Source organism: Acanthochromis polyacanthus, chromosome 2, assembly GCF_021347895.1.
Source record: "Acanthochromis polyacanthus isolate Apoly-LR-REF ecotype Palm Island chromosome 2, KAUST_Apoly_ChrSc, whole genome shotgun sequence".
NCBI classification, from domain to species: Eukaryota; Metazoa; Chordata; class Actinopteri; family Pomacentridae; genus Acanthochromis; species Acanthochromis polyacanthus.
In genome coordinates this window covers 36,655,908-36,672,833 of record NC_067114.1, presented here as the reverse complement: position 1 = coordinate 36,672,833, position 16,926 = coordinate 36,655,908, and the positions used below count along the sequence as shown (strand labels likewise).

The 16,926-nt window shown below is 41.2% G+C and overlaps 1 protein-coding gene across 6 annotated transcripts in view; it reads left to right on the top strand.

The window, feature by feature from the left end:
* Nucleotides 1-16,926, top strand: part of adamtsl3 (ADAMTS-like 3) — a 159,167-nt gene that overhangs the window by 127,345 nt on the left and 14,896 nt on the right. For 2 of the 6 annotated variants that reach the window (XM_022213933.2, XM_022213932.2), the window contains 5 exons: nt 4,274-4,398; nt 7,892-8,029; nt 12,385-12,567; nt 12,705-12,830; nt 13,911-14,165. In XM_022213933.2, the coding sequence (XP_022069625.2) occupies nt 4,274-4,398; nt 7,892-8,029; nt 12,385-12,567; nt 12,705-12,830; nt 13,911-14,165 (827 nt within the window). Of the gene's footprint in view, nt 1-961; nt 1,111-4,273; nt 4,399-7,831; nt 8,030-12,384; nt 12,568-12,704; nt 12,831-13,910; nt 14,166-16,926 lie in introns of those variants that run through there. The other 4 variants (XR_007937122.1, XR_002596633.2, XR_007937121.1 and 1 more) reach the window with 4 other exon arrangements.

Below are 16,926 nucleotides of genomic sequence, written 5' to 3'. Positions count from 1 at the left end.
AGCCAGACCAGAAAAAGTCCAATATGGTCAACTGAATTTCCTCCATCAGGCCTCTTGGTGGTGTCAGAGCAAGGAATCTGTGCCAGAGAGTGAAGTTATTGGTGACCGGGACCTTTTCCCAGTTGGACAACTGGGGCAGCAACCATTTCCATTTAGACAACCAAGCACATGCCTTCTCCTTAACTCCCACCAAGATCTTTTCATGAAAATTCTCAGAACCCAGAAACACTCCCAACACCTTCAGTCCCATCTTTCACTGCTGAAGTCCAACAAACAGCCTTGGCACCACCTGGTCTCACCATTGTCCCACCAGTAGTGCTTCACTTTTCCCCAACTGAACTGTTTTATGGCACTTATCAAAGTTTCTTATCCTGACTAGATCCTTGCTTGTGTTGTATCTACTTTCAGATGTACGCCACTTTGGATTAAAGTGTCTACTAAATGAAATTGTAGAATTGTAGAATCAAGAACCGCTCTCTCCTCCAGTAGTTCCTTGAAGGATGGAAGTCACTGAATGGCATCATGAATCATCTGGGTCAATTGTCATTCTGCCTCCTGGGAGCTTCAGGAAGGTCATCTGCTTCCTTCCTCAACTTGAACTCTCCAGCTTGAGGAAGAAGGAGCTTGGGGCGTCCATGTCTTGGAGGAAGTAAGACCTCACCAGAGCTCCCTTCCCTCTCTCCTGCAGGAAAGAGCTCAGGTCCAGCTTGTTATTCTACAGTGTCTAACCCATGGCAGGATCTGGGTACCTGCACAACCCCTCTTCAGTTTTTCAAATGGAGTGGAGAGAGAGGGAGAGTGACCTTGTTTTACCCATTCTCCACCTCGTCTCCAGAAACTTTCATGTCCTTTGACTTCTTTGCAACAGCCCTTCTCATTAATCTCATCGCTCAACTCTGCTGCACCCTCTTGCCCTTTGCCAACTGTAATCTCATCCTCTTCCTCTGCTTCTCGCTCACAGGTGGTGTTGGTGGAATCTGGTGCCGATGCTAACATCGTTGATGACAGCCATGTGAGAAAGTTTTGCCTAGACTCTGTTCCCCTGACATGGCCCCTGAATGCCATGGCTCTCAACAGCTCCTCTGGCAAGTGACCCACCACACCACCCTGGTAATTCTCACATTCCCCGATAAACACAGAGAGACACAAGACTTCCATAATTGGTTTGCAGGCACTGGAGCAAAGTCTGTTCCTCGTCCTGCTTCACGCTCCCAGAACCCCAACCAGCACACACATCTCTGTCCACCACCTCTCCTGAATCTGAGTTCCCCAATTTCTCTAGTGTGCCCCAGTGCTACTTTGGTCTCAAGGTGGTGTGCAATAAGGCTTGAGCCACCTTTCTACACGTCATTTTGTCACTGTTGAATTTTGCAGACTAAAAGCCATCACCATCAAAAAAGTTTGTACCAAATTAGATCTCAGAAATAATTACTACCTGGGAAAAGAATGGAAGACAGCATTCAACACTGCCAGTTGACATAAGTATTTAGTCATGCCTTTTAGACTCAAAAGCACCGCAGCTGTTTCAGGTCCTGGTCAATGATATATTCAGGAACATGCTACATATCTTTGTACTTGTTTATTTGGTTGACACACTCATTTTTTCTCCTGACCTCAAGTATTACATCTAGCATGTTCATCAGATTCTCCAGTAACTTCTGGCTCACTCGCTCTTTGTGAAAGTGAGGAATTGCGAGTTATACATTTGTACCATCTTGGGGTATGTGGTGTCTGAGGGGAAGGTGAAGTGGCCCATTCCTGTGATTTGCAAAGAAGTTCAGAGATTTCTAGGCTTTACCAATTTCAAATGTCAGTAGCAATTCTGCCAGTCTGCAGTCTCAGCCTTCAAGTCCATGTTCCTGTTGACCCCTCAGGCTGAAAATGCCTTCCAGAAGCTAAAGGAAAGCTTCATCATGTTACTGGTTGACCATTTATTAAAAAAGAGTATACACCCCTGACATGGCTGTAGGCAGTGTCCTCTCCCAGCGAGACCCCCATGATGGGAAACTCCATCCCTGTGCCTTGCGTTGTGCAAACTGTCCTTGACAGAAAGACACTACAAAGTGGGTAACAGAGACCTGGTAGTTCTTAAGGTGGCCTTGGGGGAGTGGCAACGCTGGTTGGAGGGGGCTGAAGAAGCTTTTCTGGTGTGGATTGATCACAAGAACTTGGAGTACCTTTGCATGGCTAAGGGGTTAAACGCCACACAGGCAAGATGGGCTCTGTCCTCAACAGATTTAACTTGAGATTGTGAGTGTCTGGTAGATTGGGAGGGCCCTGATAGACATAGATTATGGCCAAAATACAGACGGAGTCTATTAACAGATTTTGGTACAATGGTCTGGCGTCGAGTAGTGGACTGAGCCTTTCTTTTGTGATAGGTGGTGAATAGTGAACAGGTGAACCACTCCAAATTACAGGTGTCCTCACTCAGCTGATTATCCAATCACCTACGCAAGATAAAGCACATGCACACACACACCACACTCACGCCCACAGAGGGAAAAGGAGGTAGAGGTGCTGGCTAAGCAGAAGAGGTGGAGGACATGACAGGAACATTCTTTACCTGAACTCATCTGAAGTTTTCACCAACTTCATCTTGAGTATCCTGGGACATCAGGTCCAGGCCTGAGGAAGTGCGGATATTGTCACATTCAGCTCTAGCTCTTAGGTGATGTGTTGATTATTTCTTATTTTAGCCACTTCCTGTTGTACTCACCTATGTCCCGTTGCAGGTGTCTGTGCACTCCCTCTCTTTGTCTGCGTTGGGATTACCTACCCCACCTTAATGTGCTCCACCTGCGTGATTGTGTTCCATGTCCCATTGTCGATATTTTTGCCATTTTCCTCACATTTTTTGCAAATTCGTCTTGTGCCGTTGTGCCAGCGTCCCGGACGTTTTCTCTTCGCGATTTTACAAATGTTAACTGTGTGCTTTTGTGACCCAGCCTGTCTTTGACTGTTGGGCTCAGTTTTGTGATTAGCAGAACAGAAATCTAGACAATCCAAAGTTGCTTTTGAATTCCCTATGAGTAAGTCATCTGGGTCTTTGGGAAGCCCCCCCCCCCCAAAAAAAAAAAATGATGTGGATGATTACCTTTTCATGGTCTAAGTAAAACAGACATTTTTTACATGTTACACTTATCACTCTGTGTTTTCCAAGAGCTGGATAAACTACATGCTGACATGCTGAGTTACTGTAATTTCCGGACGATAAGCAGCTGCTTTTTTTCTTACACTTTGAACCCTGTGGCTTGTACAACAGTGCGGCTAATGTATAGATTTTTATGGGCGAGCTCGATGCTGTCAATACATTTAGCCTTGTCACATCAAAATGAAATTACCAAACAGGTCACAGTGTACCAATGAAATGGTTCAAATTAAATCAAACACACTCGCACTAAATTTTTCAAATCAGTCATTTTACGCTTCATACACACACCCTCATCATGGACAACACACGAAAAAATGCTTATGATGCGAGTTTAAGTTAGAGGCAACCGATCTACCTGTCGAAGAAGGAAATGGAGCTGCTGTACGTAAGCTTGGCATCAGTGAATCAATGGTGAGACGTTGGAGTCGGCAGTGTGAACTGACTCAGTGCATTTTACTGTCCTGTTACTGCCGCATTACAGGCACTGTTAGGGGGGAAAAAAGCATTTGTTTAATTAAAAGTTAAAAAAAAATATATTTCTATGTAAATATCTCATGTTACATGGACACCTGCGGCTTATAGTCAGGTGCTGCTTTTATATGTACAAAACTTTTTTCTTTTTAAATTTAGTGGGTGCGCCTTATATTCAGGTGGGCTCAATAGTCCAGAAATTATGGTATAATATCTCACTTTACCTTGAAGTAATTACCTTTGATTACTCTATCCAGCAATGGAGACTTTAGTGCTCCACCATATTGGATAGACAATAAAAACATTTCAAAAAAGTTTTTAATATTCAATATGTGACAAATTAGTCAGTACCTGAAAGAAACAGTCAATACAACAGATATAACCAATCAAAGGAGTAGGGCTGTCAGCCACTGTCCCTGCCTCTAAGTATCAAAAATCAACTTGACACACAAGTGTGAGGGGAGGGACGAGCTAAGATGGTTTTTCTGGTTGAGAATACTGCCAAATATGCTTCCATGGCATGTTTCAAGCTCATTAAATGCCATACTTATCCAATTTAGAAAGTAGTGCAACCTCAATTTAGGCCCTAATCTCCGTATTGGGAAGATCTGAGTTGACAATCAAATATGTGTCCTTGTGTGTCTGCAGGATATCCTGGAATAGTGGAGGCCTTCACATTATTCAACCCAGAATATCTGACAGAGGCCAGTACAAGTGCACAGCTGTCAACACACATGGCTCAGACTCAGAGATATCTCAAATACTGCTCCCAGGTGCGTCTTTTCTGTAATCTGTCATTATTTTTTTTTATTAAGTTAAATATAAATGTTGCTGTCATGTTTATTTGTATTCCTGTATAGACTACTTTTGGTGCTACTACTTCGATGCCCAGTAAGGCTCATGTTGATACTAGTTTGACAAAAACTGTGACTGCTGAAAAACAGGGACTTCTTAGAGATTTTTGTCAGCTAGTACAACAAACTGCCAAACTTTTGCAGTCTGATGTCCAACTAGCAATGAAAAAAACACAAAAGTAGTAGAGAAAACTGAGGTCTTGCATCAGGAAATGAATGCTCACACAGCTTTCCAGCTAGCTATGAGGTGACTTTCTGTGGAGTTGTTTCTTCACTGTCATGCGCTCCACCGCCAGCTCTGCTTAGTGGCAGCTTTCCCCTTTCTTTCCTTTTCCCCTCATATGTGGGGAAAGTGCACTGCACTTCAAACAGTTCAGTTGTATTAGTATGGCATCAATTTACAACATGTGAATGTCACATCTCACAGCACTTAGTAAGGTAAGGTTCAGACATTATGAATTATAAACAGAACAGAAAACCCAGCACATCAAAGTTGCTTTTGGGTTTCTTATGAACAACAGTGGAAAGGAACAAAAAAAAACCCCAAGAATAGGGAAAGGGGAGAAAGCCTCCAATAGAACCAGGCTCAGGAAAGGCGGCCTTATGCCTTAGCTGGTTGGATGAGAGGGTGGTGAGACCAGTGGCTCCAGATCCAGAGTCATCCATGGAGAGAACAAATACAGGATCTCTGAAATGTAATGGTGGTATGTAACATTATAGAGAGTGAGAGGAGAGGAGCCCAGTGCATCATGGGAATCCCCCATCGGTCTAAACCTATAGCAGCATAACTACGAGATGGCTCAGGTGATCCTGAGCAGTCCTTATAAACGTTATCAAAGAGGAAAGTTTTAAGCCTAATCTTTATAGAGAGAGTATCTGCTTGCTGAACCCAAACTGGGGGTTGATTCCACAACAGAGGATCTGATAACTGAAGGCTCTGCCTCCCATTCTACTGGAAACCACAAAGAAACCTGCAGTCTGAGAGCAAAGTGCTGTGTAAGAGTGATATGGTACAATAAGGTCTTTAAGATACAATGGAGCTTGGTCATTAAGTGTTTTTTGTGTGAGAAGCAGGATTTTAAATTCTATCCTGGATTTTACATAGAGCCAGTGAAGAGAGGCTAATATGGGAGACATGGGATCTCTGTTACTGGTTCCTGTCAGAACTTTGGCTGCAGCATTTTGTATCAGCTGGAGGTTTTCTACGAGAGTTATTGGGACACCCTGATAATGAGGAATTACAATAGTCCACCCTAGAAGTTATATGCATGGACTAGTTTTTTTTAGCAGATACACTGATATTGCTGATTTTTATGATATTATGCGAATCAAACAAGGTTGTCCTACAACCTTGTTCTATATGTACAGTTGTGCTCATAAGTTTACATACCCTGGCAGAATTTTTTATTGGAAATTATGCATTTTAATGTCTCATACTCTGAAATGAAATAATAGAACAAATAAACAAATGAAGTTCAAACAAACTCCATTTAGAAACCAACATGTTTTCTAAACCTTTCATTCATCAAAGTAGCCACCTTTGGCAGATGTAACTGCTGAACACAGTCGTGGCCGAAAATTTCAAGTCAATTTTGGCTGCAATAATAGGGTACCCCTACCTACTTCAAATGGCCATAACTTTGAAACTAATGACAATAAACCATTCAAATTTTGGATTTTCCCATCATATATAATGTACTAAATGTATGTAAAAACTTAGCAAAATCTGAGAGGGTCAGGTGGGAAGTTTTCTTAAAATTGATTTCATATGGAATGACCCCTGAGTCAAGTGAAGTTTTTGAATAAAGTTTTAATTACAACCTTAACCTCCTGGTGCATGTAGCCTGTTAATAAAATCAGACTGAGAAGATCTAATATGGAAGTTTAAGTTAATGAAAAAGCATTCTTGTTGTCAAGTAGTGTACTTGGGATGCAGTCTAACAGACTTTTTGATGATTTAGAGATCTAAAAGAGAGAAGTTGTCCAAACATAAAGCAAGACCCATAGATACTTCCAAAGCCACTGTATTAGAAAGCCATACATGTGCAGTTGTGATGGTTTGTTTTCTCTAATAGTTAGAATTTTATATGTAATAAAGCTCATGAACTGCTCACTGTGTGTTGAAGAAACACAAGGTTCAACAGAAGCGCAGGGTCAGCTGCGGTATAGCGCCCCTGGAGCAGGAAGGGTTAAGGGCCTTGCTCAAGGGCCCAACAGTGGCCACATTGGGGTTTGAACCTCTGACCTTCTGATTAGTAGTCCAGAGACTTAACTGTTGCACCACCACTGCCCATTTTTATTAGGCCATTTTCCCTGACTGGCCCAGATTCTTCTAAATTAGCAATCAGTCAGTCAGACTTTATTTACATATCGCATTTCATACAAATGAAATGTAACACAAAGTGCTTTACATATGAAAAGAGAAGAAAACAGTAAGACAATACAAAGTGAAGTGCAGCTTTGTGTTAGCATAGCTATGGAAGCCGATGCTCTTTCCAAGTGGCAGCATGTCCAGTTTTTAAAAAAAGGGTAGGTCTTAAGATAGAACCCCCAAGGAACACTGTAGATTAAAACCAAAATTTAGCTTAAAACCACTTTCAATTGTGAACATTGAATTGTACACAGAACCTCCTCTAATTTATTGAATTCTTTTTCCAAGGGTCAACACTGTCAGATGGCTTTCCACTGTAGGTGGTGCTAGTGTTTACAGGAATGGCCCTACGATCAACCTTTTCAGCCTTTCTGTTTCTAATGTACTCTAGACTCCAACAGCAAGAAGTGCACCAACTATAATGACAAACAGTTGTTACTGGATGTATTTTTCAGTTCTATGAGTACATAGGAAATAGTACAACTATATTGTCCTGTATAATACACTTGATTTTGTTGATGTTTGTGTGAGAGGAGAAAGCTGCTACTTAACGAGGACATCTAGAGGGCAGAAAATGTCACTTCTGTCCTCTCTAAGTTTAACCAGTCAGTGTGGTCATTGAGTTTAGCCAACTGGAATCGAGACAGACGTAGCTCACATAAATTAGAAAAAAAAGCATGTTTTATCTTTATTATGAACTGGAGTGGACTGCATTTGCTGTATAGTTGGTTCTTAACTGTTAAAACTGTTTGTTTTACTGAGAAAAGCTAGTTGAGTTTAGTATGGAATTAGATGCAATGCTGAGGCTGTTATTGTCAGTACAGGATCTACATGAAAACTGAAGTGGCCTACTATAATGACTTTATTTGTAAAAATCCCTAAATCGGCTACAAAATCCGAGAATTCAGACTTTAAAACTCAGATTAAAGGCAGGTGGATGATATATAATAACAAGCGGGGTGTTTTTATGTTGTTTTTCAGATTGGGTGTGAGAGTGAGGCATGAAACACTGATACACCTTCTCTGTATGTGAACCTTCAGAGCCACCAGTCATCACAGAGTCACCGAAGAATGTGTCAGACCATAGAGTAGTGTCTGGTCGCAGCTTGAGGGCCACGGTTGGGGGACGAGTCAGCGTTCGGCCAGGCATCAACCTCACTCTTGACTGTCCTGTCACTGGTAAGTCATGGCTGTATGCCTTAAATGCAGAGCTTACTGAAATAAATTGATCAAAAAACATTTTATCATGGAATGGACTGCATTTACATTGGGCTTTTATTCAAAGTACATTGCTCACAGTAATGTACCGTAATTGAAAGAGGTCCACTGCATCTCAAACAGCATTTTACCCATAGACCACTCTGATGAAAGCATTATCAGTAAAAACAGTGTTAGTTGGAGGATTGGCGGAGGGGAATAGTGTTGCAATAGTCGATGCGGTTGGAACACGAACTTGAGTGCTGTTGACAGACATAGGGAGACACAGCAAAGGCAAAACAAAAACCTTTCATAGGTGAAAATAGGCAGCAGGATAGATATATTTGATATGGAGGCGAAAGGGAAATGTTGGTGTCATATGGTGCAGGATGATACCAAGACCTTTGATTTGGGGGGAAATGTGGACCCAACATTCTTCAGTGAATAATGTGAAGGGCTGATTTTTTTTTTTTTTTTTTTTTTTAAGTGTGGTCTTTGAGCCTATGAGAAGAACCTGTGTGACTCTTGTAACTAACAGATCTTAGGCTACAGCAAAGGAGGAGATGCACAGAGTGGTTTTACTGCAACAAAAGGCGATTTATTAAGAAAAAATAGGACAATGAGGTGTGACAGTAAGCATCAGTGGTGTGTGAGCGCGTATGGTGGCAGTGGTCAATGTAAAACAAACCCAAGTATGACAAAGAAGAGCATGGGTGGCTGGGTGTCAGAGAGAAGAAGGAGAGCTCTGGCTCACCAGGCTGGCTTATATTATCAGGTGCACTGGCCAGGTGTATCGGGTTAGGTGATTGTAGGCTCCACCCAGCCAGATACCTGCAAAAGAGAGAGAACCAAGGCTCTGTGGTAAAACTGTACACACTAACAGCTGCTTCACTCATCTCACCCAATCACAGACTGATGAAAGCATCTGCTCAAGCAGGCAATTTTGAGCTGGTTACATAAGGTTACTGAACACGGAGCCAATGTGACATCAGCTTTTTCACGGGTGTGTAAGTAAGCAGGCTGTATGGGAAGAGCGAGTGGTTGAAAGTTAAATTTTCTCTGAATATTAAAAGTAAAGTTGGTAAGAGCAAGTGGCATTCTGACATATGCAGGTTAAAAGAGTAGTGCAAGAGCCTGTCTCATAGTGCCAACTCAGTATTGGGAAGACAGATGCTTGATCTAGTATAAAGACAGACGTACAATGGGACCCACATTTCATCAGTAGGCTGCTTCACTCATCTCAAACTCAGAAGTGTTGAGTGACTAAATACTGAGCTTAGGCCAAGTCTGTGTGGCTTCACAGACAGACTGTTTCTGTAGCCTCGCTAGAAAGCTGGATCCTAACCATCTACACCTGTATTTTAAGATGAAGATTGAAATGATTGCGAATATTTTCCCAAAAGTTGCCAATTTGAGATTTTGTGATCTCAAATCCTAGAAGGAGCAGTGTGTAAGACAGATCCACCAAAGTAAAATGCATTCAGGTGTTTTTGGTGTCTCAAAGTTCATATCTTTTTCACAAATTTTTCCTTCGGATTTAAATATTTTTAAATCAGTTACAAAGTGTTCACTACTGGCAGTAAAAGCCATTACTATAATATCAGACTGAGGTCATAGACACAAAAGTAATCAGTGGGGCAAATAGTAAAGATGTAGGGCAGGCAAAAAATAAAAAACAAAAATGGGGGGGGCAACTCAAAACATAGTCACAATTTACTTGGAACAAGGCTGAAGCTAAGGTACAGGAAACAGTCAAAATGACACATAGGAGAAAATAAACTATATCTACGAAAACATGAGGAAAAACAGGAAATTTCTAGAAAGCGTGACTGCAGCATGGACAAAGACAGTCCGTAAACTGACAAAGAAAAATTCTGGACTATATATAAAAGGAACTAGGTGGCAAGACGCTAGCTTGGAAAATCCAAACTGAATCTCCATGTTAGGAGATACAGGAGAGTCAGTTTGGTATTGTGCGAATTGAATCGCGTTTCCCTCCCGGTCCAGTTTGGTACGACCAATCATAGCACGGGAGGCGGGAGTTAATGCTGCATCATCTTCAGCGCCTGGATTACCCATAAAGATGATGCCGGAGGAGGAGGAGGAGGGGGGCCAAAGCGAATCTTTTTGTGGTCTCTTGGCGTTTTGGATGGCGTTAGTCGTTGCCTCTTTTCATTTGACGTTTCCGACGATGAGGAGGCAGTGGATGGCTCATTACTTTCGCCTTCTTGCCATTGTTTGTACAGAGGAAAATCCCGTTCCAAACGTGTGAGCAAATTTAAGCAACTTTTACACATACGCACCGACTTGGTTTGGCTCCGATTTAAAGTTATTCCTAACACCGCTAATCGTTCGGAAGGAGTCTTTTGTTGCATAGCCTTTTCAAAAATAAGTGTTGTGCTTGAGAGTACCCCATGTATTCGCAGATTTTTGTGACAAAAACGGCAGTAATCATTCACCGCGACGCTTTCTCGGCTGCATGCCATTGTTGTTTGGACTACATGGACTTCAAGGTCGATTTGTTTGTGCGTCACATCCGTGTTACTCTGATTGGTTCTTTCTCGTTCAAGCTGCATTCGTTAGCCCCTCCTTTTTGAAATCGTCTCCTATCATCACAATGCCAGACTACCTTTATTTGTATTTATATTAATACATAAATAAAGTCAGTCTGGATTTTCCAGGCAAGCAAGACGCCAGTGGAACCTATAAGGGTAGTAGAGGTATGCACAAAATTGGGAATAATACAAAGAAAGCAAGAAAAAGCAACAGGGATTCACAAGGTAAGTAACCTTGAAATAAAAGAGACAAGAGCTACCCATTGTAGCTTCAAATATTAATGTAGTGTTTTGTCTAAACACATATTCCCTACATGGCTACTAGAACTCAGCTGTACACAAAACCATTTCAACACATGTAGTAGTGTGAAGTGTACAGAAAAGCCTTACCTCAGCAGACAGAATATAAAAGGGTGTCATATTGCATATTGTCTCAAATAGTACAATAAATAAATATCTGTGGAGAGCTGTAGTTTTAAATAACAAATAAATAAGCCTATAGTATGTAATCTGTCCACTCATATAGAATAACAAGAGAAAGATTCCCACAACAGTGAAAGTTGTGTGTTTCTGGTACCAGTTGTCACGCAGCATACCAGCTGTTATTAGCGCTAGCTGTCAAATTCAGTAAAGTATTGTAGACTGGTCATTCTATCTCAGGTAGTTTCATATTTTCTTATTGTATTTGTCTCAGTTGTTCATATACATATTGAGAACTGTTTAGAGAATTGGCTGGAAAGGCAGCTGTATGTAGTCTAGACGTTGTTTGCTTTCAGGAGTGTCTCGGTGATCATCAGCAGGTCAGATTTACCTTCACTGATGTTTACTCGCCTCCATTTGTTCTCATGCTGGATTTGTTTGGGTAATGTAGAGTATTTCTATTTATTCCATTGCCTGCCCTCCTTTTGTCAGTCATTTATTTATTTTTGTCTTGTTAATAATTCTAATGCTGTCCAAATATTTTGATACACCAGTGAGTACATCACTGTGCATTCTCACTAGAATGCCAAATGATTAAAAATTGTCACCTCTTTCAGTAGTAACTGCATTATTTTAAATCCAGTTACTTTCGAAGGACTTCAGGTCAGAACATATACAGAAAATGTATTGCATTCAGATGGGGTCCAGCATATTTGGCATGAGCCTGACCAGTACGACCATAGTTAATGCAAAGTCTTGACACTGAAGAGTGGAGGTGGGACTATGAAGATATTGGGCTGTATGAGTGCAACAGGTGTTGGAAAAATGACAGTTACAGGATAGATGCCAAAAATATCTCCTAAGAATGGTAGAACATCTGTCCAAAAATGAAAACACTGGTATCCTCGATGGTGTAGAGGATTGATACTGTCAACAAAAAATAAATTTGACATATATAGCATGAAAAAAGGATGTGAATGTTTATACCAACTGTTGTTGCATTGAGTTGCTTGAACAAAGAAATAATGCATTTATTGTAAGATGATACAATTTGAAGAGTAACATTTAAGTGATAATGCACAAGGGTGTATTCATTTCTGTTGCATATTATATGTTGTGAGTTAGCATTTTCCAGATACACTGTAGCACCTAGACTTTTGTCTGTATGTTCTTATACTTTTAGTTATTATAAAAACACTTTTTGAAAGGTTTTATAGAATGTCACAACTTAAATTATCATATCAAAACGCTGCTTGTTTTTTCTGTTGTGGTTTATTTCTGTATCAGTAAACCATTTTCTTAGCTATACAGACTTGTAACTTTTACCAAGATTTCTTATCGGCCCATCTGTTCATTTATCAGGTGTTCCTCAACCCTCAGTGGTGTGGTACTGGAAGAATAGACCACTGGATGCCAGTGCTGTTTCCCTGCCATCTGGCTCACTGTGGCTCAGAAATGTGTCTCTGCATAACCAAGGCGCCTACTCCTGCATTGCCGCTAACACAGTAGGGAAGGCCACTGCCTCTATTGTTCTGCAGGTCTACAGTGAGTTCATACAAGCTGCTTATAATTTCTCATCACATCCCACTTGTATCCACACACACGGTCATGTGTCGCGATCTTCAGCTGGAGGAGCATTTTGGGTGTGTACCTTTTTGTGTTAAATGTGTATGTGCATACAGGCCAAGATCCAGCTGGAGGAAGCAGTTTTCTTCAAGTCTCACAAGAGCCGGACAAGAGACGGATCCTCATGGCATCACGCCATGGAACGAGAGTTTCCATCAGACCTGGAGACTTTCTGCGTATAGGTAGACATACATACACAGCCTCCATCCTCATGCTCACACAGCAGCAGACAGAAATTTCAGAACCCTTTGCCTATAAAAACAAGCCTAGCCGCGCTAGACAACCCACTGCAACGAATTTAATTCTCTGCCAGGGTGGGTCTAGTTACCCTCCATAAGGCTCGAGGTTGGATGCTCCTAAAACTGGCCAGATGAATCACCATGAAGTGTAGAGTCAGAAGGCGGGCGTAACTAAGTGACGAGAGAGGCGCGACGATTCTGACAGAAACAACTGGAAACAACTAGCCGAGCCGCGCTAGACAACCCACGGCAACGAATTTAATTCTCTGCCAGGGTCGACAACAAAAATGACAACAGTCGTTGAGCTCCATTAGCACCGACTCTGAATAATCTTTCTGTTAACATGTCTGTAATATACTTGAGCTTCACCCATTGACTGTATAAATAAGGCTTCACCGAACTACCACATCCTCTGATTTCCAGTGCTCTAGGAGCCTATTCGTTGCGCTGATTGGTTGTATACCTACCCAATTGCTGCAGAGTGATTTGATAGACAACCTTTTAGCCCCACTCCCTCCCTGTCGAGCGTGCCTAGACCCTTGCGTCTTCAGAGCATGGGTCTAGCGCGGCTAGGCTATATAAAAACATGATTCACCTGCAAAGACCACCACATGGAAATGGCAACAATATTTTAGACTTGTAGTGAACATATTATTGAAAAATAAATGTAATTAATTAACTGAAAATAGAGATATTGTTTTTAATTTACTGAGATTTAACACAGTCAGCAACAAATTAATTAATTTTTAATCTTGTTATATCACTTAATCCAATAAAGCACCTTCCTTTTCTTTTTGTTTAACAGTAGATGAGCTTGTGTGGTACATTTTCTTATCACTGAGCTGCTCTCACATTAAAAGAGAACTCTACCAACATTGTGCTTGTACAGCACAGTTGGACTTTCCTAACACACCCATTAGTAATGCATTAATGTGCAAAGCTACATGGAATCCCTGTTTAGCATTTTCTGCTGTTCATTAAAATGTTAAATATGTATATTAAGTTGGCTTGTGTCTTTAAAAGGGTGTCCAGTAGTTCCTGACCACAAATCGCCTGTGCACTGGAACTACAACAACCAGACACTGAGGGAGGTGTCCGGTCTAGCCCATGCCCAAGATCCCGTTCCAGGTCAGAGTCTGCAGTATAGGATGCTGGTGGGAGGTCGAGTCCTTGAGGTCAGCACGCTCCAGGTCAAGTTCTCAGGCCGGTATGGGTGCCAGACCTCCATCAACAGCACCAGGCAAACGCTGTCTGCCTGGATAGATGTTCACGCTGAAGGTGAGCTTTATATACATCTACATATATATATAAACACATACATCGACGTGTTTCTCTCTCCCCTTGAGAAGACTAAGAATGCTTTCTTATTTGTAATAAGACAATAAACACAAGTTCTTTTTCCACTGTAAATAGCTTGTGAGTTTAAACTTACTGGTATTTCTTCCATACCACTGCAAAGTCTAAGTCCTACTTTCCTTAGACACAACAGCCTCCTGGGGATGAGATGTATTCACCTTATTCAGGAAGTGAGGCAGGGCGGCGCCATTTTTGAGATTGACTTCCGGTTGACCGTCTTCGCACTACAACAACATCGAGTCCTCTCGCTACTGTAGCTACTTTTAACTGTTCTTTTAAGCGATTTTAACATGTTTGGCATCAATTGCGCTGTCTGTGGGTGCCACAACAACTGGGGAAAGATGAAGCTTTCTCTCTCTCAGAATTGTTTAGAGCACGGAAAGGTTAGATCTGAATGCTGCGGACCAGCTCATGGCTATGTAAACACATAGCTTGAATCGGTCAATGTCAGCGCAGCTACAGCGATTCTACCAAAGTTCAGTTTCCACTAAAGACCGAGCTATGCCATCAGTGAGGTAAAAAGATACTCTCTGCTATTTTGAAACGTTGTTATGACTGCGGTTTGGTCAGAATCAGTTTTTTGTTGCTCCAGGGAATTAGCATTAGCTTGTGACAGGGCTAATAACACAGTAAACTGCAGGAGCTGTTTCAGAAATGACAATAACAACCTCCGTTTGCACAACCACATCATATATACATGAATCAAATAAAGTTTTATTCAAATCAACATAACTTTCATAATATCGCAGCAGCATGACTGCAGGACCGTCCCAACCCAGCGATACAGGAGCATCCTGTGGTCTCCACCACTCCATCAGCTGTCACCAACACCCACGCCATGTGTGTGGAGGTACTAGCCTGACTCGGGCTGACATTAGCTTTAAGAAACGTATATTCCCGTTCTTGATGTAACAGAACAGCGCCGACTTTACCACTGTGCAAATATTGATAGGCTTCAGTGCTCTTATAATTCCTCATAGCTGAGCGTTCAACGCCAAGAGACAACACGAAATAGTTAAAAATATCACCATACATGACTTGTGGCCACTTTTTCATGTCATCCTCCCACTCTGTAATAAGTCGCGGATGCGGCAGACTTGATCCATTTCTGTTTTTAAAGAGGTTTCCGTTTCTTCCCACATCACTCTCTCAGTTGTAAACACCGGCATGATCGAGTTACCGGAAGTGCTACTCAAAACAGGAAGTCCCGCCCGTTGGAAAATGGGCGGAGCTGAATAAGGTGAATAGAGGGACCTATAACCCAGGTTCCGTTAAATAAGTTGACCTCTTAAGGCTGAAACTCCATGCCTTCAAAGACCTGAGATCTTTTTTTTTCACTCGTAACAGAAACATCTCTTCAACTCTAACTCTGAACACGAGAATTTTACTTCTTTGAAAAAGACAAAGCATATAACAAATTTTGAATCTAAGATTACCATATGATTACCATATGAATAAATTATACTCTGAGCTTGCAGTTGATTTAACAGAAGCATGAAACACAGAGATTTACTAGGATACATACACAACACATTGATTATGCTGTTTCTGGACAATATGCTGTGCAGCACCACTGGTTCTGGAGTCTAGACAAAAATGCTCCCCTGGTAGAGAAGAGGTGACATCATAAACTCACTGCTCCACTGTGACATGTTTAATTCACACTTTAAACACAGTGGAGCCCTTTGGTGTAAATGAAAAATGGAATTGGTTGTTGTTCCTCCAAGCAGTCACATGTATCAGATATTTAATTTGTACATTTACCCTTACAACTTTAGGAGGGCTTTGTTTTGTCTCTGACAGTACCTTCATCCTTTCACATAAGCGATTGATTTGTCATGTCACCTTTAAGAGATGTTTTTTGTGGTACTTTTTGTACTTTTATTTCTGTATTTTTAACAGAGCTCCGTATTCTTTTGTTTCTGACATGGGCTGGGGTGTCTCACTTGGACAGCGACTGTGTAAACTAACTATCTCAATGGGATTTTGTCATCCACCACCTGGATTAGCCAGAATGTATCGGCTTGTCTTTTTGTCCACTTTGATGAAGACACAGTGCTGTTGAAATGTTAGTCTGTTCATGCAGATAAATGCTTTGAATTCAGTGATGTGACCCACGTACCTTTTGTACACTGATGATTTGCTGTCCAGAGAAGAATTGTCCTTGAAAATGCAGAGAAGCATGTTTTGTTTTTTTTTTATTATTGAATTATCATCTGTTTGCAATGTTTGAGAGCAAAATGTAAAATTTTCTCTTACGCAGTGAATTCTGGACTCAACAAGAGTTTTTGATTTTTTTTTCAAGTGAGACAAATTTGTGGCAGTGAACCTGAATAGAGGTGATGATGGGAAGGTGTACTTTTCATACAAAGAAGCCCTGCATTGTTTATCAGTTGATTCAAAAATGTATAAATCACAAAATTAAATTGTCAAACTCAGACACTTTCTAAAATATGGGCTGAGTATGAGTGCATTTGGCAGTGGCTGGATACATGAAGTGTCTTCATCGGTATGCTGTAGTAAAACCTCAGAGTAGTTCAGAATGTCATTGTTTTCCATTTTTATACATTATGTAGTGCCTCCACCAGCTGTCTCTGCTTTGCCTTATGGAAATTTCCGACCTCTAAAGTGGACCTTTGAAATTAAAAATTAAAAATCTGCAATAGAACAGTCATGTGTAAGA